Source organism: Trachinotus anak, unplaced genomic scaffold (assembly GCF_046630095.1).
Source record: "Trachinotus anak isolate AG129_WGS33_773 ecotype Australia unplaced genomic scaffold, CSIRO_AGI_Tana_v1 ptg000021l, whole genome shotgun sequence".
Lineage (NCBI taxonomy): Eukaryota > Metazoa > Chordata > Actinopteri > Carangiformes > Carangidae > Trachinotus > Trachinotus anak.
This window is the reverse complement of record NW_027273872.1, coordinates 7,549,810-7,576,939: the sequence shown is the minus strand read 5'-3', so window position 1 is coordinate 7,576,939 and position 27,130 is coordinate 7,549,810. Positions and strand designations below refer to the sequence as shown.

Sequence of the window (27,130 nt, the reverse complement as noted above, 5' to 3'; positions counted from 1 at the left end):
GGGTGGCTGATTGGTTTGGCGAGTTACACAGTGTAGTCTTTCATAATAATGAAACTCCTTTCATCTTTCAAAATGACTCCATCTAAATGAAACCTTTGGTCTTATGTGGGCTTTAATCTGCCCATGAATACATTTTGCTGGAAGCAGACAGGTTTGTTGACAGAGGTATAGAGATGGAGGGCCATACAGTTTCAATGAATAACATCTACCTTCAGCTCATCTTTCATGCTTCAAGCTTACCTGTAACTTTGCAGGATTTCTGAACCTGAACTTGACTTTTTAGCTCATTCATTAATCTGTATAATATTATGACAGAAGGTGTTTGTGTTAGTTATAAATTAGCTGACAGTTTGTGGTAAAATGTTCCTACACATACTGCAGCTAGAGTGTGTAAGAGTGTGTAATATTCCCAGTTATTATTAATTTTACAGGGACACTGACACGAGCATAAGATCCCCTCTCAATATGAGTGCTGTTGCTCCCCTTGCCCCACCCCTCTTCATTTTATTCATACAATCTTCCCTTGTTATTCTAGACCTTTCACTGCACACCTCTCCACCGGCTGTCACTCCTGATGTTTTCACTTCATCTCATTACCTGACCCTCTCCACTGCCCGTCCCCACCTTCTTCTCCTTTGTGGCCAACTTCTGTGCACATATAGAGGACAGCTATCAGTCACTTTCTCCCAGGTTGTCTATCCACCCATCATTCAGTTACCTCCCTGCATCTGTCTTGATGACTGTCTGTCTACCTGGCCTGTCCTCTACATATAGAGTTGTGTGCCTGGTTTGACTTGTCTTCTCAATGCAGACTGAAAGTCAACTACCTTTTCCTCCAGCTAAAGGCTATTTTTATTGCAGCTATAGTGAGCCAGTATTACAAATCTAACCTATTAACCTATCAGGTGTGGCATATTGTTAGCTGAAAACATCAAATCATTATACTACCTGATTAAAAAAAAAAAACACAATTTTTTATAATACTCCTTGTGCACGCAGAGCCCTATTATGAATTGACCTGCGATTTGTCTGGCTCCCTTGTGCAAAGAATCAGACAATTTGCTTGATGTTCAAGATTGCAAAGGTCAAGATGATAAAACTCTAGGGGAGAAAATGTGCATGATGTTCTTACACACATCAAGGTACATATTAGATCCTTTCACCCACCCCATCCACCCTCATATCTGTCTGTTAGATATAAAGCATATAAAGCTGCAGCCGGTTTGCTTAGCTTAGCATAAACACTGCAAATGAGGGAGCAGCTAACCTGGCCCTGTCCAAAGTACATCTACCAGCACCTCTAAAGCTCACCATTTAACATATTGTATCTTGTTCAAAATGTATAAACACCCACATGGTAATGGTAATGTAAATATTTTCCTCATGCTTTTTCTAAGCATGTATCCAGTTTAATTTCTGGGGAAAAATAAGTATTTTCAATGTTATTCAAAAATATATAGTACATTATGCACATTGCAATTTTGCAAGTATAATTTTAAATAGGATCCAAACTGATGACTCTAATACATTAAGCCACCCTTAACAGATCTTTACCCTGTGGCGCCTGATTTAGAAACATCTGATCCTCTTGCATCATGTGTACATATGCTACACAGTCTAATTGTCTATGTGTGGAAATGAAGGTGCCTTAACAAGCTGACAAAGCATTTTACTGCCACTGTGTATATGCAAGATTTACATCACAAAAGGGATAGGTTTCTCCCTGTGTGATAATCCTGTTAAAGAGCATAACACTATCATGACAAATTTTCTTTTCAACCTAAACCTCCTCACCAAGTGTGGCAAACACTGCTCCAGTTTTAACGACACTTTCAGTTTAATGCCTCACACTCCATAGGAAGAGCAGAATGTGGCTTTAAAGTCGAATGTGCCTCAGACGTTGTTTGTGTACTGAGCCTTCAAGTGTCACACTTAATGAACAAATTTCAAATTTCCTCTTCGAGTATATTGATCTTGTGTTGTGTTAGAGTAGAGAGAGGATACAGCTGGAGACCCCAGATAAATTACTTTAATTAAGAAAGAATTTCAAGTCAAGTCCAATTTCCCACTGAGTGTATTGGCTTTTCACTTCACTGGTAAATTTCTATGATGCACCAAAACAGTTGAGGATAGTCAAGTCAGCCACTCAATTCCGGAGATTAAGTATGTTTTGCAATGAATTACACCCGTTGCTCAGATCCTCGTAATGGGTTCATTTGGATTCTGGATTAACTTTGATGAATGAAACTGAACATAACAGCTGAGAACTCAGTCCTTGTTTGAAAAAAATTCAGCCCTTCAAATGAAGGCTTTGTGCATCTCTGAACTTGTCAGCTCACATCACTGTGAGTGTTAGAAACAAATGGGAGTTGAAGGGCTGTTGGTTTTAGTTAGCGTTTGATTCTCTAAGCCGTGTTGCAGAGCAGGTCGTTAAGTGGTGGTTTTAAAAGTTTTGAGCACAGCAATCTGCAAAGTTCACCTGCTGTGTGAAAACACTAACAGGTTCCAGCTAAACTGGATACTGAAATGCATTGAACATGAATGATTTCAGTCAGTGACATACAGGCAAAGGTGGAGAAAGTGCATATTTCCATTACTTGAGTCAAAGTATAGATCTTCCTGGTCACATGTTACTCCAATTGTTGTATTGTTGCACATTTACAGAGCCTAGTGACTCTGAAACAACCTACAGACTGACTGAAGAACCTGTAGAATAAGACACTTGTATAATATGATACAAAGACTGTAGACATAAAAACAACTAAATCAACAAAAGGTTAGTATTGTTTTTGTATTTCTGTTTTTTAGGCAGTAATGAAGTTTGGTCATGGTAAACAGCATTCAAGATTCAACAACAATCAACATTCAAAACTAAAGGAATCTTCATTAGGACTCAGTTCAAACTGAGCTGTACAAACATGACTGACAGTGTAGGAGTTTGCTGTGATTGGATTTTCTCCTGTGATGAACAAAGTGTCATCACACTTTCACAATAAAATAAAATTCATCCCACTGACTAAAAACTCTGCTTCTGTTTAAGTATAGTGGAGTAGAAGTCATTTCCAAAAAAAATAATACTCGCATAAAACACAGATACTCAAAAATATATACTTAAGTACAGTTCTCCCCCCCTGCATACAGGAATAGCTCACAAACTGCAAAATGTCCTCTATTTAGCAATTTCTGATTTTATTTGAACAGCTGTATTTGAGACGATCCCTATCTGATTGAACAGTGAATATTTAAAATTAAAATCACACAGACAGGCTTCTTCAGACCCACAGAAAAAAAATAGCACTGAATCTTTTTCCTGCTGAACCTTGTGGAAATCGAGGTCAGGGTAGATGGCCACCCACCCTGAGTCTGGTTCTGTTGGAGGTTTTTTCCACTGTCATCAATTTCTGCTCATTCTCTTTCTCTATAATATTGTAAGGTCTTGCCTTACTCTGTAAAGTGCCTTGAGTGTGTGGTGACTTGGTGCTATACAGCTCTAAATAAATTGAATTGAAATATGTACACCATTTTCATTCTGTGGAGCCACAGAAAAAGAGAAGCTTGGAATTTAGTATTTTACCTAAATTAAGCACCAGGAACCAAGAAGAACTCTTTCAGGGCTCAATCACTAGCATCTTAGACATTTTATCACATTTTAGATAAAATTCTTGTCTGTATGACAATTAAAAAAAAAAAAATTATGATAAAGACAAAAAAACAAAAATGTATAAAAATGTAAAATGTTTCTGGCAAATGTCATCTCTTTCTGTGAAAACCTGTCTTATCCAGGGGACCTGTGTCAGCTCTCATTTTTCTTGTCACTGTCATCTGTCTACTGAAGCATAAATGCCAAACAATTGTCTATATAAAGGGCACTTCCTTAGATATGGTTGGGAAGTCCGGGGGCATGGTCCTGTAAAAAGTTTTCTTACAAATATAAACATGATTAAATGTGTACCTTTGCAATTAATTTCAATTCAGTTTTATTTGTATGGTGCCAAATCCTAATATACATTGTCTCAAGGCACTTTACATGGTAAGGTCAAGACCTTACTTTATCATTATTTGCATGTTTCTTTGTTTTCTCAATGAATTTGATTGTGCAAAGTGGTTTCATTATTATAGATTTTCATTCCCAGATACAAAAATACATAAATGATCGTTCACCTTATTAAGATGTTTTCACAAAATACCAGAGTCTTAAACTTTTTAAATTCTAATGAGATTTGGCTTTAAGATTATTAAAGACTGCTTTAACTCTAGTAAATTAAAGATGAACCTGGGTTATGACAACCCTCTCAGTAAAAAAAAGACCACATCAAATTCCTCCTCTGTGTTACCTCTTTATAATTCATGTCTGTTCTTGTCTGTCCAGGCTGAGTCCTAAACCCTGGTTATCAAAGTGCTGAAATGAACATCTTAACTATTTGAACAACCACTGTGTATTGGGGGGAAAAAAAAAAAAAAAAAAAAAAAAAAAGGGTCAGTATTACTGTATTCTGTACCGTTACTGTCCATTAAATCTGTCATGCAAACCAAGTAACAGCATCATGTTGGAATGAAGCATCTAATCAATAACCAAAAGTGTGTTTTTTTCCCCCCTTTATGATATTTACTTGCACCTTTAATTGATTAACTGCATTTACTTGGCTAAACATGTATCACAACTTCACTAACACTTCATCCTCCACCCACTCTATGATTTAGGACCTCATTAATCAGCACCATATATTTATTCACACTCCTGCCAACTTTGTGATTTCATCCATGTTCTCCCGTACAGAACTGAATTATCAAAAAAAATCACAGCACACTGCTTTAATGTTACAACAGAACTGACACACTGGCTTAAGCTCTATGGGGAGAAGACGCGCTGCCATAAAGAGAGAAATATAAATACTGCATGCCAGATTTCTACATGAGGCACATACAACTTTAAAATGTTATACATAGTTATGTGTCAGTGTCTGATGTTTTGATAGCGAGATGTGGGAAGAATAAAATCAGTGACATATGTTAAGTCTTCATACGCAAAAAGTAAAATCGGGACAACTGGAGACAATATTACCAAATTTAATAGCTTAATCTAGTACAAATAAATGTTAAGTGTTGACACACACAATTACCACATCTGAATTGTATAAATAGAAATGTGCAGTATCTCAGTATGACAGAAAAACATCTGAACACCTGAACAAAGCATGTTTTTATATCAAATACAACCCCCCCCCCCCCCCCCCCCCCCAACCACACAGCATGCCGAGGGGGTTTCTGTGAGACACTGCCACCAAATGTAAACCCTGTTGCTTCAAAATGACATTTTGCACCTTTAAGAAAGCCTTACACTCAGCTCATCTATCAAGCATTTGGGTTTAATCTCATGGGATTCAAAGGCTTTCATAAAACCAAGGACATTGTTTTCTAAGTCATTTGGAGAGCTGGAGGAAACTGACAATCACTAGATGTTTTCAGTCGACACACTCGTGTGTTATTAGAGCTTTGAGATGGCGGTCAGCAAGGAGCCAGTCAGGACGACACAGGAGGCCAATAAGAAGATAAAGCAGTTGGCTAACCCCTGAGGGAAAAACAGGTGTTTGACTTTAACACTAAAAACGTTCAGTTTCTAAAATGCTCTGTTTTGGTCAATTCTCAATTTCAAATTGATAATAAATGCAGTCTGTTACAGTTTTGCCAGTTGACTGGAAACGCTCTACATGCTCTCTCGGTAAACTATGTGCGTAGAATTACTGAGTACATGCTGTGTTATAGAGCCAGTGTGATGTATAACTAATGAATGAGAGGATCTAGATTACTGAACATGATTCATGTTGTGATCCTTACTTTAATCTCTCTGAACACCAAGGATCCCCACAGTGCTGCAACCAGACCGTATCCCTACAGAGGAGAAACCAAAATACAACAAGCTGTTTACTGAGCGCAGGACACCAATTCAAATCGCTCACCTCGAATCTGTGTCTGCTTTGTAGACATTTGAAGGTCTTGCAGGGGAAGAGTTTTTGAATTCCACACATTCTATACTGAACTACAACCTTGAGGAGCCAAATGTGAATCAGTGTGGGAATGTAGTTTTTTATCACAGCTGGTTCTCTTTATTTCTGTTATGCCTTCCGTTTACATACATGCTACAAACACTGATAATTAATATAGGCTACTGTAGGATAGACTCTACCATCTTAACCTCTTTCTTTAAGCCTATTTCAACAAATGCATTTAATTGGTCCAGTTTCAACATATTTGACTTGTTACTCTGCTTTTTGTGGGGAATTTGAATAATGAGAACAAAGTTGTGTTAGTAGAGATACAGAGGCAGCAATGGCAAGATGGCTCAACAGCTACTGGTTAAATTGTCATTAAAATTGGCCTTAGAATAACCATTGATGACTTCTGTTTGCTCCTTGACCAATACCTTTCACGATGAAAACTATAGATTTATCCTATTGCTTTCTGTGATTGCTTGACATTTTCTTTACATCATCATCACCCCCCCCCCCCCCCCCCCCCCAAAAAAAAAAAACTGATCTTATTCACAAGAAAATAATGTACAGATTGCCATGGCCTTCATTGAGCAGGCTGGGAAATTAACCTTTGCATTCTTTACACACTTAAAGCTTTCCTTTAGTACCACCAACCCATGAAAGAAAATCACAATCAGAATCACATCAAAATCTCAACGGAAAAATCCAATACCACTAGGAGTTGTATGGAAAAACTAAGTATCTCTATTGAGTCAATCAGACGACATAGGGATGCAGAGATTAAACATTACTAAAAACTCTAAATAAGGGGGGAAACGATTCTACAAGTGTTTGTACTATCTCAATACAAGCAGTGTGTGAATCTTCAAACTGAAGTTTTGGTGGTGGAAAGCAGACAGAGTATTTATGTCCATTGCCACTCAACTGTCAGGACATGATTTACTTACTGCAGTGACAATAGGATAGGTAATGACTGCACTCAGGTAGTTATTAGCCAGGAACCAGCAGTATGTAGCTAATGCCCACATTAGTCCAGACAATAAACCTGAGGAGCAAAAGGAGAAGACAGACTGCAGTTGTGCTTGAGTCAAAAACAGTGTCAATACAGAGAGCAGACAGATGAGCAGAGTTCACAATACAAGTGGGTACACATTCAAGTAGGAAAAGACTTGCAGTGAGACATAAAAAACGTGGGAACAAATATGTTTTTATATGCTCACAAACAGCTACAGGAGCTGGTGACTGGTTCATTAACAAATACAGACACAGCCCTGATCTTAACTTTTAGTCAGTAACTGTACAGTAAATAAGGGGACGGTGCATGGTGCTATGTTATTAAGGTCCGCTCTGAAAGGCTCATCCACCAAGCTATAAATCAAATGACTGATCTAAACTCACAAGCCACACTGCCTGCCAGGTTTTGGGCCAGAGTGGACATGTTTAGCCCGAGCAGTTTTCCCTGAATCATCACATGCAGTCTTTCCCTGAGTGGATGTGTTTGCACATGCAGCTTGGCAAAGGAAGCTGCTGTAGTTCCTCCACAACAGCTGATGCTTCCCGTTTTGCTGAGAGTCAGACTGAAGCTATTATTAGACGCTCTGGTTGCCTCTAGTACATGGCAGCTCAGCGATTCACAGAAATAATCAGCTGGTGGAAAATAGTCAGGTCTCACAGTTTTTAGACCAGATGCCAGTTCTGAGGCAGCAGCTTGTGGTTTCTGCACTGATGGCACAAGATGCATGAGTTATGACTTTTCATAACTTTCATTTAACTATTTTAGAAACCCAAAGAGAGGAAAATATCCAGTATCTGACATGGAAAAACAGAGATTTCAAAGAAATGCTAGGAGGAAAAAAGAACATAATTGTGGTATTTTTCTTTCATGTTTGAACATCACTGAGAATTCTTATCTTATCTTAAGTCATTTCTATCTATAAATGAATCTTAAAACCTAATTTTCTTAGTACAGTAACAATTCCAGTTGCTTTTCTTTTTCCAAATGAAATAATTTCAAGAATTTATTTATTTATTTTTAATTCCAGGATTTTTTTTCTGTCAGAAAAAAATAGGAAATTAAAAGATGGACTTTTAATTAGAGTAGTAGTTTTAATTGATTTAGATTCCAAAAAAAGAAAAGGAGAATTTTACAGTGTTCTTGTGACTCCTCAGGCTCATTTTGGGGAGTTCAGCAACTTGTGTTGACTATCTAAAGGCCATGGGCTCAGGCTTTCCATAAAGTTGAATCAACGCCTTGCTGTCAGTGTCATTAAAAACTGATCAGATCATGGCTGTGCCACAAGCTTAAGCAAAACTTGTTGTCTGAGACTGTTTTACCTGGTAGGATGGCTCTGGAGTAAACCCTTGGCCTGTTATTCATAGCAGCACAGTAGATGGCAAAGTACACGGTGCTTGCAACAAAAATGCCACAGCTCTGTGCATAAACATAGTCGAGGTCTGTGAAGAAGTTGACACAAGAATTGACAGTTTTACATCATTTGTGTTTCTCTCTGTGGGTTTGCAATAGATAAAAAGGCTGAAATCAGTTGAATTCCTTTGCTTTCAAGTGGTTGGTCAATATAATCAACATAAAAATTACAGTTACAGTGATTTAAAAAAAAAAAAAAAAAAAAAAAAAAAAAAGAGTTGCAAGACATTTTAGTGGCAAACAATATCTTCAGCTACCCCACTCACAGCAACGTCAGAGGAAACTGGATATTAAATCTAGTCCTCTGGAGGGTCAGTGCTATTTATAGACCAACACTGGGCCCCATTCTTCACATTGAGACAGTGTTTTAATCCGTTTTAGATGTTTTCCCATATTCTTCAAGTTGAGAATAATAATAAAAATAACAGTTATTGAAACCTGAACCATACCATAGACACTGGCTCCATGGAACATGCTGTCATGGCATGATGAATGGCTCTTAATGTAGAGGATTGGTGCAAAGGAGGAACCATACAGCAGGCCCGACATGACAGCAAGCAGGCAGCCACTGAGGAAGAGGACGAGGTACAGACTGAACTGCTCAGTTTTAAAATTTCCACTCACACACTGAACAATATCTAAAGTTAATTACTGCATCGTTTACAAAGCTGATAAAAATGAACTGTCAAGACAGAATTTTACAGTACGATTGTTTCATTTATGTTGTATTTGAGTGCTTACGCCTCCCCTACTGTGTCTATTCTATTGCTGCAACTTATTTTCTTAGTGAGTTCCTTTAAATCAATTGTTTTGGTAAGTCATTCATAAAGGTAAGGAACTTCTTACTGTTTCTAACCTGAAAAATGTGACATTTTTTGGAGACAATGTTATATTTAAAATCAAACAGGCCAGCAGCTTCAGACTGAATAAGTAAAGACCTCTTGTGAAAGCCTATGGCTTCATGTAAAATATGTAACTTTATTTATCTTTGAGGAATGCATCAATTGACAGAATCAATGTTTTATAAACCCGCCCTTGTCGTGGTTTTTAGGTTGCACCCCACTGATTGCTTATGAGTTGAACTCACATGAACCGCCTGGTCTTTGGTCCGATGACGTCAATCCAGAACTCAGAAGAACTCGGTCCATAACTGCCTGAATTAGTTCTCTGCAGAAAGAAACAGCCTCCTAATATTGATTCATGTTGTCTTTCGCAACAATGACACCATCAGAGTACACAAAACAGGACAAAGTCATAACAAAGTTCCCTTCAGGAAAAACCAAATGCATTTTACTTGAGAGAATATTGGTAAATTTAAATAACTGAGAAGAGGTGAGAAAAATAAACTAGCATCTAATCAATGTACTCACCCTGTCGATAAGCAATGGAATGGATTCTGAATTGGGATGCAGCTCCACGTCCGCTTTCACAAAGAAAAAGATCAGCCCGCTGGAACAAAACACAAAACTCACCTCTGTCATCCAAAACAAGATAAAGCAAGTGGCTACGACCACATGTTCTGCTCCTGTAACAACTATTAGACAACTATAAAGGCAATAAGGTGGGAGACTTGAAATCCAGATTCACACTTTACCTCAGCATACATAACCCAGCTCCACAGTAATTTAATATTGGCCTGGAAACATCCTCAGCAGCAATCCCAAACCAGCCGAATCTGTGAAAGACAGTCAGTGTTCCTTTTGAATGAGTTAGCAAATAAAAATAAAAACATGCTGCTGATGATATTTTTAAAGAACCCAACATTTTCCTTCACACTCTTCATGTCTCAGATTGAGCTCTTAAAAATTTTAGTTACTTTGAAAAGACACAAAGGAAAAAATCAATTTTCCATTCTGGGTGGAAGACCATACATTACACTGACTCACCTTGAACTGGCCCAGCCCATCAACAAGCTGGAGGATCCCCAAATTAAAATCCCAAGGGCGAGGCCAATCGCTTTAACAATTGGAACAACTGCTATATTTCCTGTGGACCACATGGATGGAGAGCTAAGCAACATGTATATATTACATCATGAACATCCCATGCTTATTTGCCCCACTGGTGAAGTGATGATGCACAGTACGACCACCTACACCAGAGACAGCACTTACATGCAATGCACAAGGTTTTGCATATTTCAAACTGGGGGGAAAAAAACAGGGAGATACATGTTACATGTGTTTACATTCAGAAATTTGCATCATGATTAACACCCCCGTGTACAGAGTGTTTTCTGATCCAGTGTGCTCAAGATGTCCACACTCTAGACACCTGGTTTTGTCCTGTAACACACAATGAAGATCGGTGAGCCTGCTTTTCTCTGTCTAATGAACATGACAATGGCCAAAACGCTGCCCTATTTAACTTTCGGGAGCTTGTTGCACTATCCTTTGTGTTTTCTCACAATGACACAGAAGGTACAATTTAATCGCAGCACAGGGAATAAAATGTTGCATGAGAGCTCAGCTATTGAAAAAGCAGTACGAGTAACTTACACCAACAGCAGCACGTGAAGTGTGTTTTGTAGCAGCAGTAAATAGTATGAAATTGGGACACACTGTCAGTGTCCTCAAAGTTGGGCTCATCTGTCACAGAAGTGTACCAACATCATCACTTTAAAATGGACTGCGGCAGATGGGCTCTTTAAGTGGGATGCTTTAAGTCCATCTGCTGCTGCCCAACATCCAGCTGGACACTTGAAGGAGACTTGATCCTGTGAGATCAGCCGCACTCAGCCACACGAACAACATAAAGGATTTCAGCTTGAAGTTTGGCTTTGATGATACAATACCTGTAGCCCAGATCACACCTCCAAGCATTGCAAACGGGTGGAATTTGGGCGACTGAAGCATCAAGTTTCCAACCATGGACACGACCCATATGGCTGCACAGTTTACCCAATGAAAAAACATCCCTGTCAACAGAGCACAGGCCAATTCTTATGTAGGCCATCAACGTTTTAATAACACTCAAGGATTTTCCCTCAAGAAAATTCTTAAGTAGATTTAATGATTTCTTTAGATGAGAATTTTTAAGAATATTAAGTCATTGAAAAGTGGTGTGCTCACCATCTCCTGTCTCTATCCTCTTGACAGGAACAAAGTTGCTGCCATACAGCAACACAGCAACTACATTTGCAGCAATTCCATATGCAAAATGAGTCATATTAGTTGAGTTCAAGGTGAAATCAAATGTTTCCAGTTTTCCAATTGCAGCATTTTCACCACCTCTGGCACCTGGAGGAATTTTAAAGCAAAAAAACCCAAAAATCAAACATTAGACAACACACACAGAGCCCCACATCCATTCATTCACAGTCCAATTACAGTTTACCTACCTTGTTGAGTGCTATGACAGCTCACCATTAATAATGTAGCAACAAATAAAAGCATGGGTGGGCATTTTGCTTGGAGCATGTTAAAACTCAACACTGTTTTTTCCTGTGATGGAGCCACAGTGTTCAGACCCTCTGAGGCCGAGTGTGTCCGCAGTGGGGGGGGCGGAGTCAGCCAGGTGCTGCCAGTTATCTAATCAGGGCTGCAGAGGACACACAACCAACAACCTGAAGGCTGCCTCCATCACTGTGGCCTGAAATCATCATAAACTGACTAATTGTATTGTTATCCAGCCCTTCGTGGGTAAAACATTAAAAGTGCTGAATTAATGCAAAAATTAACATAAATAAAAGATTTGATATCTTGAGGCTTCACTCGGGTTTACCTGGGTCACTTACACCCGGGGTAGGTCCTGATCACTGATCAGTCAGATCCGTGGAAAGACTGCGTCATGGTCCCTGCAGGATGCTGCAGAGGATAGTGACAGAGTTCACAACATGGTGACAAACTAATGTAGAACAACAGATGATCTGCCACTCTGGTTTTCAAACAGACGGAGGGAGAGTTCACCTCACAGGCCTGTCCGCTGTCTGCACAGTGACAATTCAAGCTGCACTTGACATGATTCCCGACGCTGTGGGTGCCTTTGCAGCCTTATTCCATCCGCAGCTCAGAATAACAGGAGACTTTGTGACGATAATTGGAAATAAAAACCAAAGCGGTTGTCTTTTATTAGAAAAATAATCCAGACACTGTGAAATGTGTGATTATATATGCAGCGTTTCGGTGGGACAGACCTCATCTCTCCTCTCTGCTCTGGCAGCAGCAACAGTCTGACATTAGCCTGCTTCACTTTATTTATGTGCATCACAAAAACAAAATCACACAAAATGATCCCTCTGTGGTAAAGACCCTTATAATAATTCCAGTATTTATTTGGAGTATATTTATATCCTTACTTTAACAGTTGGGAATTATTTCCGGTGTTTCTACAATTTAGTCCAGTGACGTCGCTGTCATTTTACCTGCACTGCATCATCTCAGTCCATATTAACTTGTGACGTAGTGACGTCGCTTCCGGGCAGGTAAACTCAGAGTGACCTGAGCCGGATGATAACCAGCCTCCGGGATGACCCGCGTTCAAGCCGGGGAACCTCGACAAAAGCAGACTGAGCTGGACACCAGAGCCCTTCGAAGACTCACACGCCTGGCATGTTGCGGATGACAGCTCTGTCTGGACGTCAGTCTTCATGGGCCGCAGCACAATAGTTCTATATTTAAACCTGTTACTACTTCGGCCAGGAAATCCTGCTGCAGCCGGCCCGCATTTCCCCACCACCGGAGGAAATATTTGTTTTATGATGTTAACAGTTTCTCTTTTCACTGTATATTCTATTCCATTCTATTCCATTCTATTCCATTCTTTTCTATTTCATATGATTAGCCCGGACATGGACAATTCAGTCTAAAGGAAACGGACCAGCAGATGTCGCCTAAAACGCATGGGTGTATAATGGATGAACATGTTTTTAGTTCTTCACTGTCAAGAATGTGTAAGTTCTCTGCCTCACCTCTAACCTCTGGATTTAAATTTAATCAAATAATAATGAAGTCCACATTGTCCGTATAGATATACGTATATTAGCACCAATAACAATGACATCCCTAATTATCTTACATTTCTACATGAGCTTTTATTGTGATAAAAGTAGTAGGCGGCTACACAAACACTTTGAAAGACTATTTTAGTGTTTTGTTTTCTAATTGTGTAAACGGAAATCACATGCATTTTCAGGAGGTGTTCAATAAATCCCACTGACACAATGGAGGCTTATGCGAGCTGTAGGTGAACTGGATTATACATCGCATCCGTAAAGTGTCCCATTATTATGCATTTTACCATCGGTCCAGTTTGTATCTGAAATAAGACGAAAAAAAAAAAAACTTTTGCTGCTTCTGGATTGTGTTGGAGGGTGGTCTCCCAGCGCCTCCATCCACTGCGTATAGTTGTCTCTATGTGGTCACAAATCCTCCCTTCCAAAATGAGTTTCGGAAGTTGTGCGCTCCTCCCTGCTTTGAGTTTGGCGCAAAAAAGACACTCAACTATGATAATAACATAAGTTCTAATGGGGAAGTCTCGCTTTCACTGGCTGTGCTTCCCTTTATTCAGACTGACGAGCAGCTTTCGGAGGTGCCCTCTCTCAAAAAGGAGTTTGTTAATTGCGACCATATGTGTAGTTTATTTGGTTTTTGTGGTTTTACAAGTTGGATACTCGCAGCAGCACCGGGACAGATGGACTGGTAAAGACAAGTACCGACACACCCGTGGATTGTATAATTTGGAGCATAATGGTGTCCATCAAGACTCTGCGGACTTGCAGACCGGCGGGAGCTATGTGGTCCCGACCCGGTCCAACGTGGTCTACATAACGCTAAAGTTCAAGCGCCTGAAACCAGCAAATATTCGGGGAACAATCCGACCAAAACTGAGGAGAAAAGTGAGAAGGAATAATTCGGCTTTTACGCAGAACAAACATGGCACTTTGGAACGGGACGCGGGCCAAATTAAACACAACTTTGAACCCAAGACTTCCTGGAAAGAAGCCAAGGACGTTGATTATAAATCCTTAGATATAATCCCGAAGTCCCATAAAGATATAGCGGCAGACTCTCAAAGTACTTCTATCAGAATTTACAGCCAAAAGGCACCGCCATGGTTCAGCCCACAGGACGTGAGAGCCATGCGCTTTCTTGCGGATGGCAAAGTTTTGCGCATCAGAGAAGTTTCTCACGGAGACTCTCCATCACTTGTGATATTTGAGGGGGAGACGAGGGTCTCACCCAGCAACCAGAACCACACAACACGGAACAATGTTTGCGGGGGGCGGTGCGGGGTCATCAACAGTCCCGTGGAAACTACTGAGGTCTTTGCTTTCCATTTGGACAGGGTGCTGGGGCTGAACAGGACATTACCAGCTGTCAGCAGAAGATTCAGGTTCTTACACGGTAGGTCACCAGTCACCTGAACAACGAGTGTGACTGTCTGATCCAAGATGGATTAAAGATCTGGTAGCAAGTTGAACAAAGTTGATTCATTAGTGTGTCTGGCGTGTTTCATTGCAAACGAGATAACAACCACTGAGCATAACAGAGTGCCAGCCAGGAACAGAGGAGCTGGAGAGAGAGAGAGTTGGGAGGTAGAGAAGGTTCTTTCTGGGGAAGATAAATGACATTTTCTAATTTAATTGGTCGGTTTCATCACCCTGACTCATTTTTAAGTGCTCAAGATCCAAACAACAAATTGCATCATTAACATCATAACAGTGTAATCAGTGCTATTGAAAACATGAATAATACAACCCTGATTAAGTGATTGTGTGTTGTTTTGTCATAGATTTAGTGGTTTTGGAGGTAAAACCAGTACAACTGTGCGTACGGCGGCACAAGAAATCATTTACAGTGATTATCTGTAACCTACAAACTGATCATACAATACAAACATTTTGTTTATGGATGACTTGAATAGTGGTGGCAGATGGGCGCTGATAATCCAACAACAATCTCAGACCAGAACTGTCCAGTAAAGGCCAAAACTGGCAGACAAGTGCTCTTTAAGTGAGCTCTTAGTTTACATACCTGCCCCGCTCATAGCTGTGGGAGAACAGGAACTTCTCTTTTTCTTAAATCAGGAAAATTATCATGAGGTCAGATTGAATGACAAAAGCCATAAGCGATTTTAAATGTACTAAAACCAAATATTAAAATGTATTATAATTTACAGCAAAGTCACTGCAGGACATTACTAGTTTTCCAAAACTTTGAGGATGGCGGCACGCTCTGGTATGAGCTCTTCTAAGGGAATCAGGGGCATATAAACAGCAGGTGACCTCCACTTCCTAATATCACCATTATTCCATGGATGGGTAACATCTGTGTCTGTTTTTAGTCCTCAAAGCATAAAAAAAGCTTTTTCCACTGTGCCTCAGATAGCACATCACCATATGTCTGACAGTTTGATTTGTTAGTGCTTTGATTCGAAATGAAAACTATTTAAATTGAAAGTATAAAATATTCATAAATACACTGAGGCATATTAGTTCAGTCCTCTGTGCTCTTTGGTGCCCCGGCTCATTCCACCATGTTCCAAAGAAAATATTGCAATAACAACATTTGCTGATTTGTTTGATAATTGTATACCCAAAAAAAAAAAAAACACATCGCTCCGACCCTCACTGAGGATAGTGGGTTGTTTTAGCAAGAACACACTTCTCAGACATTCTGGGAGAAAAAAAAGACCCTCTCCATCTCTCTGCTGTCTCTCTCTGCTCAGTTACACAGGGTAGACACTGTGCAGCCTCCAGGCGTGTATGTGTTAACCTAAAAAAAAATGCCAGTGAGGTCACCACTCATGAAGTGTGTGCATTGCTCACTAAGCTTTTCCTGGATAAAAATAGTTTAAAAACTCCATGAGACTGAACAGTCGTTCTTACCTGACCATGTAAATCTGTCTGTCCTTCCTCTTTAGAGGGTCAGCCCTGTCCAGTGGTGTCATGGGATGCATCTCTGTACCCAGAGGGCCTTGCTGCAGGCTGGGCCACAGTGAGGTTAACATGGGGGGAATACCAGAGCTCCCTGAAACAAAGGTGCTGGCATAAAAACGTCAGCCCGAAGCTGGATTCTGGCTGCTCCAATATTCATCACTACGAGTGGAGCAAACTAGCTCTGTTTGACTTCTTGTTACAGGTAACAAAGGCTGACAGAAAAACTTACCGTGACAACGAAAAACACTGAGATTTGCAGGATCTCTGTTCTTGGGTTTTTGATTTTGTGCTGTTAAAGCCTCCCCAGCGTTCTTCGAGAAATTCTTCACAGATGACTTTCTGAAACCTCTTTTTTGTCTGACATCAGCAATATGCTCCGACAGCTGTTACTGCTGAAAAAATAGGTTAAATATCCTCAGAGGTATTGTCCTTTGGCTGGAGAAATGCCTTGTTTCCTGTGTGGGAGGCCTCACTGGTTCACATTTTGGCATTGAGGACACGTCCCCTGAGAATTCTTTAATTCATTCCCTGATCATGAAGCAGCAAAGACTGTAGGGTGAGGACTGGGAAACAGCTTTGATAGAGTGAGTAAATTGGTTGTTGAGTTTGTTGTGCCACAGCTTTGATCATTCATATCCTGTTAGTTCTTTATTTCAGGTTCCTTATAAATAAGTTAATGAATAAGTAACAAGACATTCATATTGTGCAGTTTAAAGAAACAGATTCCACAGGCCACACAAAGCATCCCGTCAAAGACAGAAGTGAATTAAATATGTAGATAAGTTATGACTCTGGACTCGTACTGAATGACAGACAAATTATATCACTTCGAATCATAGAAAGTTATTTGCTTGTCCTGATTTGACCACCACAGTGAGAACAACAATGGCTGAATAACGCTGTAGAACTTCTGTGGTTCCTCTAATAGCCAGAATCATTTGTTGGTTAGTTAAAGTCCTTTTACTTACTGGGCTAATGTCAGATTTTGAAACTGTACATTTTCATTAGCTGAGATGAATAAATATTGAAGTCCAGGATAATCGATGATGGGTTTGGAGGGGTTAAAAGTTTTTGTTTGGAGGTATAAGGACTTACAGAGGGTTGTGCTTAAGGGCTTTCTGGCTTGATTGACAGGTATCCTGGAGGTATTTCTGCTCATCACACTTCATGTCTTGGTGGATGCTCACTCATCCAAGTCCCCCCATTCTGCAGGTTTCACAAAAAGGTGCCACATAATCCTTGCTTCAGAAGTCCCACCTGAAACCTGTGAAACCCGGACGTCTCAGATGCTGCATCCGTGGTGTCCTTATTATTTGGTAGCACCATCTAAAACCTCCACGGAATGAATGGACGAGAACCATAGTTGGGATTTGGAGTTGCCATTCGTTGTGGAGGAAGCAGGAGTTATATGAGAGGAGGTGACATGTTAAGAAAGTCCCCTGTGCAATCATGCCCCTCAGCAGTCCGATCAATCGCAGAATAAGCATCCTCGGGGAAATAAAAAACCCTTTGCTTGCCACCAAACAGCTCAAAAAGGAGAAAGGCATTACTGTAACACTGATCCAGAAATCCATAAACGCCACTTCCAACTTTGATTTTTCAACTACAAATATGTGAACTTTCTTTTTCAGATTCACAACCGTCTGGATCAGAGCTGCTGTGGGTTCAGGCCCCGGCGGGAAGATGCTTGTGTGGAACTTGGCCTCCACGCTGAATGCGCGGACCAGGACCACATACAACTGGCAAACATCATCCACAGGGGTCACGACCCCAGACACCTGGTCTTCACCAACAACAAGGGATTCTTCGACCGCAACGAGGACAACTTGGACTTCAGGCTGCTGGAGGGAATCAAGGAGTGAGTTTGGATCACAACACTGACAAAAACATCCAATATGTGATTCATACGTATGAACCCAGTGATTTTGTTTTTATGGCATGTGAAACAGATTCGATTTCAATCTGATTGTGTTTGTTGTGTTTCCATTCCATAGGCCTCATTCAGGAAACAGTCATATATACAGATGTAATATCAACTTGTGTTAATGAGCAAAATAAGAACATTTGCCAGATTCATCAGTGTTTTTTTTATATTTCTAAAATGTGTGTAGGTTAAGAATATAGTTAATGAGTGGTCAGGACCATGCTGTGTCCATGGTGAGGAGGGCTGGTTGTTGCTGGAGCACAAATGACTGGTGGGCAGTCTGTCTTTGGTTGTTTTCAGTTGTTATTTTCCAGAGTTTCAGATTTTCTTCCTTTCTCTGCAACATGATGGTGAGCAAAGCTGAAAAAGCAAATTTGAATCTGACACGACCTTGTTAAATCTCTGCCAGGCCTATTCAGAAACATTGGATTTAAAGATTTGCGCATAATAGTCTGCAACCACAAGAACAAAGCAGCTGGCAGAGACAATTAAAATGTCATTTTTAATCTGTCAAATCCAATTTTGAAGTTTTTAAACCACAGTTTAAACCTGAAACCCTTACTTCAACGTAGTGTTACCAACATTTCAGGAAATATTTAACTCTGGTTCAACAAAGTAAATATGCAGTTTGGATGAATCTGGGGGGGGGGGGGGGGGGGGGGGGGTGCACCATGATAATGTGTTTGTTCCCCACTGATCTGTCTGGATATGTAATTCCAAACCACCCTGCAGAGACATTGCTTTCATTTCAACCATCTTTTGATCAATAAATCAGTGGCGACAGAAGAGGAGCTGTGGTTTGGCTCGGACGCTTGTATCTCCTCCAAACATGGATCCCTGTGACCCTCATCAAAACTGCAGCTCCTGTTCAGGCATTTGAATCAGATAAAAGGGCAACATAAGTCCAAATTTAGCTGCTATCAGATGACATTAAAGATCACAGGGCATCAGTAATACTCAATCTTTTTTTTTCTTTGTAGGTTTGAAATGATTTTACCTCTGACTTTCATCAAAGCTAAATGAACTGTTTGACATTTTTTTCCCAGGCACGTTTCAAACAGGCGTGTTCGTCATACAGTGTTACAGTTAACTGGGAAAGTTGAGCTGCTTAAAAACATGAACTTACTGAGTAATTACTTACAACACAGTGAATATAGTTTCTTCTCCATATGTCTTCAAAGTCCACATAATCACGTCCCACCTCCAAACATTTCTCTGAGGCGGCCCACCACCACCACAGGCAGTAAGAGGGTCCAATTCAAGCTCGGTATAGTGGCACTCAGCACTTTTAGTTTTGTTCATGTACAACCATGCACCAGTCATACTAAGCGCACAGGATAGTAGTTATGTTTCAACCCACGTACATTTGTCTTGCTCTTGTTGACAACATGAGGTGTTGACTGCCCACATTCATGCTTCAGAGAAAACAGCATGACTAAGCCCAGGACCATCTCCAAACCTGACAGCTGCAGCCAGCTGCTGCACAGCTTCACATGATGCACTCACTCATCTCATTTTAAATCTCTGCTGATGTTTCATTTGCATGAGTAGAGCTTTTACCCACTCGAAAACTGTTAAAAGGTCAAAAGAAATCCTGGAAGTTGTACCTTTCCGCCAGTAATGACGAGTAACCTTTCATTTCACTCGAGCTGAAGATTTAGTTTAACAAACACGTAAAACCAAAAGTGTCCTTTCAACTGTCACTGTTTTTCTGATTTCAAGTAAGATAATATAAATGGAGCCGCTGGTGGAAAGCAACTACATACATTTATTCATGTACTTTTGAGGTGTTTGTACTTGTATTTTATGCTACTTTATAGTTCTCCTTCTACATTTCAGAGGGAAATACTTTTTACTTTTCAGATTAAGATTTTACATGAAAATCATATGATAAATTTATGAAATACAATGCTAAAGAATTGTTAAAGATTAAATGAGTGGTTCCCAACCATTCTGGTTTATGACCTCTTGCAAAAAAAAAAAAATAAAAAAAATACACATATTATATATATATATATATATATATATATATATATATACACATACACACACACACACACACACACAAACAAGTAAAGATAAAAAAAAAAAAAACATTTTACACTACCTTTCTTTTTTTTAGAATGTAACCACAATCATTGAATATGTTGTGATTCATTCAACAGTTTGACATTTGCGCCCAGTACAAACCTTATTAAGACCTGCTCCTGCCTTGAATCCTTCATGGACATGTGTTGTATTTGCTGTATAATATAATTGTGCACCTGCACACATGGAAGGTATAACAGATATAAAATGTTTACTGTAGTTTGAAGATATGAGATTATTTCTAACTATCAGTGAGTTGGTTTCTCTCTTTGTTGGTCTCCAGATCTCACTCGGCCGGTTGTTGTTATTGTTTTCTGTGCTTCATCTCTGAGGTTACAATTACCTTCTCAATATTACAGAATTAACTGTAAAGAAACAGCTGAGATAAACTTGCAGCAAAGACAAATTAGATTGCAACATCATATCCAGCTGCTTCTATTTTTGGCAAGTTTCATTTTGCTGTCGTTACGCCGCCTCTAAAAAATGGATACAATAGCTTCACCTATTGACAGCCAATCAGAATACTTCTGCTCCCAGCCAAGAGCACCTCTGCTTCTGAAACATGTGTGTGAAACTGAAACTTCAGTTTACGTTCTCATACCTCTGTGTCTTTCCAGGCTTCCAGAGCAGGCAGTATCGGTGCTGAGGAGCAGGAGGCTAAGGGAAAGACTCCTCCAGTCTCTGTTCCTGGACCAGACGTACTGGGAGAGCCAGGGAGGCCGACAGGGCATCGACAAGCTGATCGATGTGATTGAGAGGCGGGCAAAGGTCCTCCTCACCTACATCAACGCCCATGGGATCAAAGTCATCACAATGAAAGTGTGAGGAGGTTCAAACCAGTCAAGAGCCAAATTACTGAGACAAAGTAAATTAACAGTCTGACCCCTGTGACTTTAGTATGTCCTTTTACAAGACACTGGAGATTCATCCACCTACGTTTTCTGTCTGGATAAAAACATCAGCTAATGACTAAAAATGTTACCTATAATGTAAGTTATGAAAATTGTTTAATATTGTTCTGTATCACAAGAGTGTGAGAGCACATGCTGTCAAGTATAAGTGGGTCTAATCCTCAGGAAAAAAGAAACAGGTTGAATTAATTCATCAATTAGAGAGAATATTGCTAATGAAGGACTTATTATAAATTGTCTGCTAACCTTTCAAAAAAGCCTGAGTTGTGTTGTTGATAACTCCGTAATAGCAAACCATTCAAGTAATTTGTGGTTAAGGAAACATCTATAAATACATCATTTGCAAGAGATACTGACAGATTCTTTCATTTGACTAATTTTAATATTTACAATAAGCCTAACTTTTACTTAAGGAAACTAATTAGGCTTACTTCCGTCTCTCGAGTCTTCATCTCCTTCTCTCCCAGAGGCCAATGTTCTGCTGTCATTATGTAAATACATGCTGCAGTTATAACTTTATCCTTCTGAGACCTTCCAGTGAGTTTAATTTGCATTGTGTATGATGTGAATGCACTACATGATAAGTTATTTTCTTCTCCACTCCTCCAGTGGGTGGCAAGAATTAAGTTGTCAGTAAAGCCTCTTTGTATTAACAAGCCACAGCCTGGATCCACTCGGCTTGACTGGCATCGCACATTATAATACTGAAAAAAAAAAGATTTCAGTTTTAATGAGTTATTTAATCTCTTGTCTATTGTGTACAGTCTTAAAAAAATATCCTTTTGCCTCTTAAACAAAACCCTTAAGAAGCATTTGCTTTCAGTGTAGCCTCGCCTGGATAATTTAATGTATTTAACATTCAGCACATCACTTACGGCATTATCAGTGCAACGTTGCATTTTATGAAACATCTTTGGAAAGGACTGGCAGCAGTGACTGCAGTTGTTATCTCATGTAAATGTACTCTTTATTTCAGTTTAACAACAAAAACTCCTTTTGTCATTAGCATTTTTATTGCATTTATTTATTTTTTGTACTTTCTTTTCTGATTATTGAAGATGTTTGAGAATCAGATGGTCAATTAAAGCATTTGTTTGTCTAACATTTGGGCCTGATAATGATCTTTAGCTATAAACTAGCTATATTGAATTTTGGCTCGAAACGGGACAACGTGTGATTTTAGGTCATTTGTCAGACACAGACAGGCTTGCAATTTCATTTGCACCAACTTTATTGTGTCTGTGCAAAAGATTTGATGCATTATTTATTAAATGTTGGGCCAGCTTATTCTTATTCCTAACTGACAGAGTATATATATATATATACACACACACATCTATAAAAATGCATGAGCAAAGACATTTTTTCCTCATGTCTTTCTACTTAAAGCTCCATCAGAAATAGTCAGTGGCTGTGAAACCTGAGCTGCAGCGTGGTGGCTGCCTTTCATGCTGTGCTTTGGGCTCTCAGAGTTGGAGTCGATGGGGCTTTGAGGGTTATTTTGTCCTGTCCATGCCGGGTATTCACTCGCCTGTTGTTTTAACCCCTCTGCACCCGCATTAGTGCGTCAGTGGGGTCCATGCCTGTGTGTGTTTGAGTTAGAAAAACCTCTTTAGTTCCCAGAGTGCTCAGCAGCGGAACTTACTTTCTTTACAGGCATGTGTGTATGCATGTTCTCACATAGTAACATACACACAGACAAAAGGCCACTTTTGACCAATACATGTATGTAACAATATATGTAAAGACACCCACAGACACATAGACAAGCGTTAGGACCAGGACCTACAGTGCCCACATTCACATCCACTCAGTGAAATTAGACCACAGTCAAAACAGTGTGCACGGTTCTGCAGGTCAAGTACCACACTCCAAACTGACAAACAAGACTTTACAAGTAGCTACTTAGTCAGTCACCTCAGACATCCCCAGCCAAGCTTTTCACACATGGAAAATATTATTCTGCCACAGTTCAGATGGGGAAAGTGGAGTCCTCTCTTTAGTATTTAATATTAGTAGGAAAAAAAATCACAGCACTGCAAGTACAGAGGAAAAAATACCCAAAGACTTTTTCCTATTGTTGCATTACGGGTGAATTTCAAGTTGAAATTCTTGCATTCTTATTTGGGGAGAGACACAGTGTCCGAACTAATGCAAAGACAGCAGAGCAACAACAGTAGCACTTGTGGTCTCCTCTAGTGTGATGTTGTGTATAAACAGCCATCTGGGTAACTGAATAACAAAGTAAAGTCATTGATATTTTCTTATTTGCTAAAGGGGTAAATTTTATATTATATCTATACCAGACATTAAAGACCCTTCTTAGCCTTGTTAACATGTCCTGATGTTTTTTTTTTTAATATAATACAAGACATATAACGAGTGAAACAAGCAGTAAAAGCCATGACTGCATATTTCTTCTTGAGCCAATGAGAGTCTCGTAAAAATGGATTCAGACATATATATAACCTATAGAATCTCGTCAAATGGTGGGAACCGTGGGCAGGCAAAATAAACTTGAAACCTTGTCAGTACAGAGTTAGAGTTTGCATTAGCACAGCCACTAACACTGTGTCAGCCACTGCCAGATACAAGCTGAAACAAATAACTGCACTTACCGTTCTGATATGTCTTCTAGTCGCCGATTTTGGTCACAACAAACTCCTCAAAAACTCCTGAGTCTGGGTCTGACTGAAGCTCAATCATGTGGCTGAGTCTCTGACGTTTCCTCCACTAACCATCTTGATAAGCACTGCTCTTTCATTCGTCAACCTAGCACAAGCACAAGGCAACCACAGAGTATTTGTACATAGTTTAAAACATGTCTGGAGAGGAACTAAAAACTAATAACTTTACCTGTCAGATATGAAAATTTCAGTCAGTGTAAAACTTTGAATCTTAAAATCTTACTGAGGTCCAGCACTTAAAGGGATAGTTCAATATTTTGGGAAATATGCCTTGATTTTTTTGTTTTTGTTTTTTTTTTGTTTTCTTTTTTTTACTGGGCGTTAGATGAGAAGATTGACGTCACCTTCGCAGACTTATGGTAAATGTTGCTGGAGCCAGCAACTGGTTAGCTTAGCTTAGCATAAAGACTGGAAGCTGGGGGAAACAGCTAATCTGGTTCTCTCTGAGAGAAACAAAATCTTCCTGCCAGCCCCTCTAAAGCTCACTAATTAACATGTTAACTCTTCTTTATGTAATATGCACAAAAACTAAAGTACAAAAATAACAATACCATTTTATAGGGGATTATGTATTGACTGAGACCAGTTGCCAGGCAACCAGCAGAGGCTACAGGAAGTTACTGGCCTAACAGGACCAATTCAGTGAGATAACATCTTTGCTGTGCTCATTATTATAGCCATATCTGAGCAATACTTACATTAATATGGATTTATCCTTATGACATTCATTGTTTTGGGTCAATTCAAATTTAGCAAAATACTGAATCTGTATTTGATCTTGAACAAACACTTTAATTAGTTAAATCTATAATAAAAGCTTAATGAGGAAAGACATACTTAATACTTAAATCCCTGTACCTTGAAGGAAAATGCAGTGTTTGCAAATTGTACGTCCTCAGGCAGGTCATTCAAATTTAAAACCGTAAAGAAGCAACGAGCTTTGTACTTCAATTTTCAGATTTCATTTAGCTGCTTTTGGCTGGAGCACAGAGGATGGCTTTGCTTTTGATTGATGGGATTATTTTTGCAATAGTTTTCAAATAACTTCACAAAGGTGTAGCCTCAGGGATGGTTTGTGAAATGTATACAATTACTCTCTGTGAATGCTTTTTAAAAAAAAAAAAAAAAAATATGACAGGCCTGACAAGTTCACTCTTGTTTGCACAGATTATGAACATTTTTCCCTGTTCCTTGTACTGTCCATCTTCTTATTTTTCTCTGAGCTAAATTTCAAGCTGCTGAGCTTAATCTTGTTTCCAAGGGGGTATTGGAAATTAGAAGATTTTGTCTTGGAAACAGTTTATTTGGGACAGTTTATCTCAGCTGTGCCCAGCTGGCTGTTGCCTGGTCAGACTCCAAACAGAGGAGCTCTTTATTCTCACAACCTCAGCTCAGAGCCAGTAATCACTCTGGTTTACCATGATGTCACTTTTCCCATTTCCTGCAGCAAAGTTTGCCACTCACCCACATTGAACTGAAAAAAAACAAAAAACAGAAATTCATCTGCCCACAGGCAATATTTGTCAGAGTAACTTATTTACGCTGATGTGTATTCATTTACTTTTAAATTGGTTTTCTCTCATTTAACTGTTCCATTTGTAGCTGCACAAAGAACTTATCCTGTAATACTTTGCAAATATTTTGCACAGGCATCACACAATGCAGATGGTCCATGCCACTTGCAGGGAGTTTCGTCACTGCTGTTCCTGCAGTAGGAAATACACCGTTTTGCTTCTTTGCCAATAGTTATACGATAAGATTGATACCACTCCCATATCTGTAGACTGAATATTTTGTTGTAGCCAGGAGCAAGTTATCTCAGCTTAGCTGGCTGGAGGCTGGAGACAGATTGAAACAACAAACTATGCTCCATTAACAAATCCTTCACACCAGCACATCCATAGCTCATCAGTTCACATTATATTTTGTTTGTTTAAGTGCAAAAAAGACAATTTATGGTTTTATTTGTGATTATGTGCCAGGCTAGCCCCCATGCTAAGCTAAGCTAAGCAACTTCATAATTCATGGATAGAGATGAGATGTTGAAGCAATTGAATAAACACAGTGTCAAGCTATATTTTCAAGATATCTCACTTCCTCTTGTTGGAGCACACACAACCAACATAAGTTATGTATTTATTTTTTAAAAAAGTGCATCTGTTGGTTATCAGTTTGGGGTAGTCTGGCTTTTTCTCTCTCTACACCTTTCCTGATAAGACATGCTTGCTTTTACATTTCTCCCCGAGCAGCTTTAATATTTCTTTCAAGCTTACAGGTCACAGTAAAAGGCCTGAATAACTCTCAGACCGTGTAGAGGATTGCATTTCCTTTCACTGCCAAGAGTCTCTGGGAATGTTTCAACAACACAGCACATGTGTGGTCACTGGCAGATTATGTGGGAGGATAACAAGAAAAAAAAAAAAAACATCAAAATGACTCCTTATTGTCTCCTTGAGCACAAAAGCACAAAAGCCACCAGACACAACAAAGTGTCCTGCCATGCTGCCTCCAACGCTGCTGCAGCAAGCTCTCTTTATGCTGATAAGGACTTTACTGGAGAATCTGAAAGAATGTCAACATGTGTCAGATAAAGTCATGTCAAAGCTTGCTTGTTTCACTAAAAGGCCACATAATTCAGGGCTCGCAGATTTGTGGAATCAGAGCACACAGTCTTTTTTGACATCTTTAGCTGTGTGTAGAAACATCTCTTGCAGGCTTGGCGTACTGCCAGGATCTTTGACCTTGTCTCGTGGAAAAAAAAAAAAAGAAAAAAAAAAAAGCAAAGTCTGACAGGATTTATCTCAGCTGTCCTGACTGAAAATATCTCATCTACAAATCATACCTCTCACTTATTGGGTGTCATCATCCACCTCCTCTTATAAATCTGATCTCTGTATTTTCTCTTAAAAATCCTCTTTTCAAGTTTTGTTTCTGCTTTTCATTCATTTTTAAAACACTTTTTTGATTAAGGGCGTAGTGATTGACCTAAACCATGTAAGCTTTGACCTGTGCTATATCTACAGTTTTGTGTTTAATGCTGATTATAGAAAAAATTAAGTTTATTCTCCTTGGGAAACTATCGTGCTTCTTTTTAATCTGATAAATGTCACTGCTGCACAAATAAATGAATAATAATCCCTCCTAAAGTTCACTTAAAACCATAGCTGCAGCTCAGATTGAGAGGGGGTCTATTCACGCAGAAGGCTCTCTGTCAGGTAAGAATGCA

General features: G+C 39.5%; 2 protein-coding genes and 1 long non-coding RNA gene across 4 annotated transcripts in view; 1 reads left to right on the top strand and 2 right to left on the bottom strand.

The window, feature by feature from the left end:
* Positions 1-2,810: 2,810 nt before the first annotated feature.
* On the bottom strand, positions 2,811-12,072 carry tmem144b (transmembrane protein 144b). The gene is made up of 12 exons (XM_071457852.1): positions 11,756-12,072; positions 11,487-11,654; positions 11,210-11,332; positions 10,302-10,401; positions 10,010-10,090; positions 9,786-9,864; positions 9,503-9,582; positions 8,865-8,983; positions 8,325-8,444; positions 6,938-7,035; positions 5,836-5,889; positions 2,811-5,569 (listed from the first exon to the last, which is right to left on the bottom strand). Exons 1-12 carry the CDS (start codon positions 11,832-11,834, stop codon positions 5,486-5,488), a joined length of 1,185 nt encoding a protein of 394 aa, XP_071313953.1. The 5' UTR covers positions 11,835-12,072; the 3' UTR covers positions 2,811-5,485.
* A 1,242-nt stretch (positions 12,073-13,314) lies between these two features.
* gask1b (golgi associated kinase 1B) lies at positions 13,315-23,548 on the top strand. Of its 2 annotated transcripts, none has more exons than XM_071457851.1 (4): positions 13,315-14,759; positions 16,279-16,496; positions 17,429-17,519; positions 17,926-18,145. In XM_071457851.1, exons 1-4 carry the CDS (start codon positions 13,880-13,882, stop codon positions 18,006-18,008), a joined length of 1,272 nt encoding a protein of 423 aa, XP_071313952.1. In that variant the 5' UTR covers positions 13,315-13,879; the 3' UTR covers positions 18,009-18,145. The 2 variants fall into 2 exon arrangements, with proteins under 2 accessions (XP_071313952.1, XP_071313951.1); XM_071457850.1 differs by lacking the exon at positions 17,429-17,519 and adding an exon at positions 20,924-23,548 and having other exon boundaries at positions 13,322-14,759; positions 17,926-18,152.
* The window catches only part of LOC139605947 (uncharacterized), a 32,439-nt gene continuing 26,255 nt past the window's right edge, over positions 20,947-27,130 (bottom strand). The window contains exons 2-3 of the long non-coding RNA XR_011684507.1: positions 23,836-23,989; positions 20,947-21,085 (exon numbers count right to left, since the gene is read on the bottom strand). This is a non-coding gene — a long non-coding RNA (uncharacterized lncRNA). The remainder of the gene's footprint in view (positions 21,086-23,835; positions 23,990-27,130) is intronic.

Coding starts and splice junctions, on each gene's coding strand:
- tmem144b (XM_071457852.1), bottom strand. CDS start 11,834: ATGCTCCAAGCAAAATGCCCACCCATGCTTTTATTTGTTGCTACATTA. Junction 9,583..9,785: donor TTCCATTGCTTATCGACAGG/GTGAGTACATTG, acceptor TTCTTTCTGCAG/AGAACTAATTCAGGCAGTTA. Junction 5,570..5,835: donor TGGTGTTCAGAGAGATTAAA/GTAAGGATCACA, acceptor TTTTTCCCTCAG/GGGTTAGCCAACTGCTTTAT.
- gask1b (XM_071457850.1), top strand. CDS start 13,880: ATGGGGAAGTCTCGCTTTCACTGGCTGTGCTTCCCTTTATTCAGACTG. Junction 14,760..16,278: donor AAGATTCAGGTTCTTACACG/GTAGGTCACCAG, acceptor CTTCCTCTTTAG/AGGGTCAGCCCTGTCCAGTG. Junction 18,153..20,923: donor CTGCTGGAGGGAATCAAGGA/GTGAGTTTGGAT, acceptor GTGTCTTTCCAG/GCTTCCAGAGCAGGCAGTAT.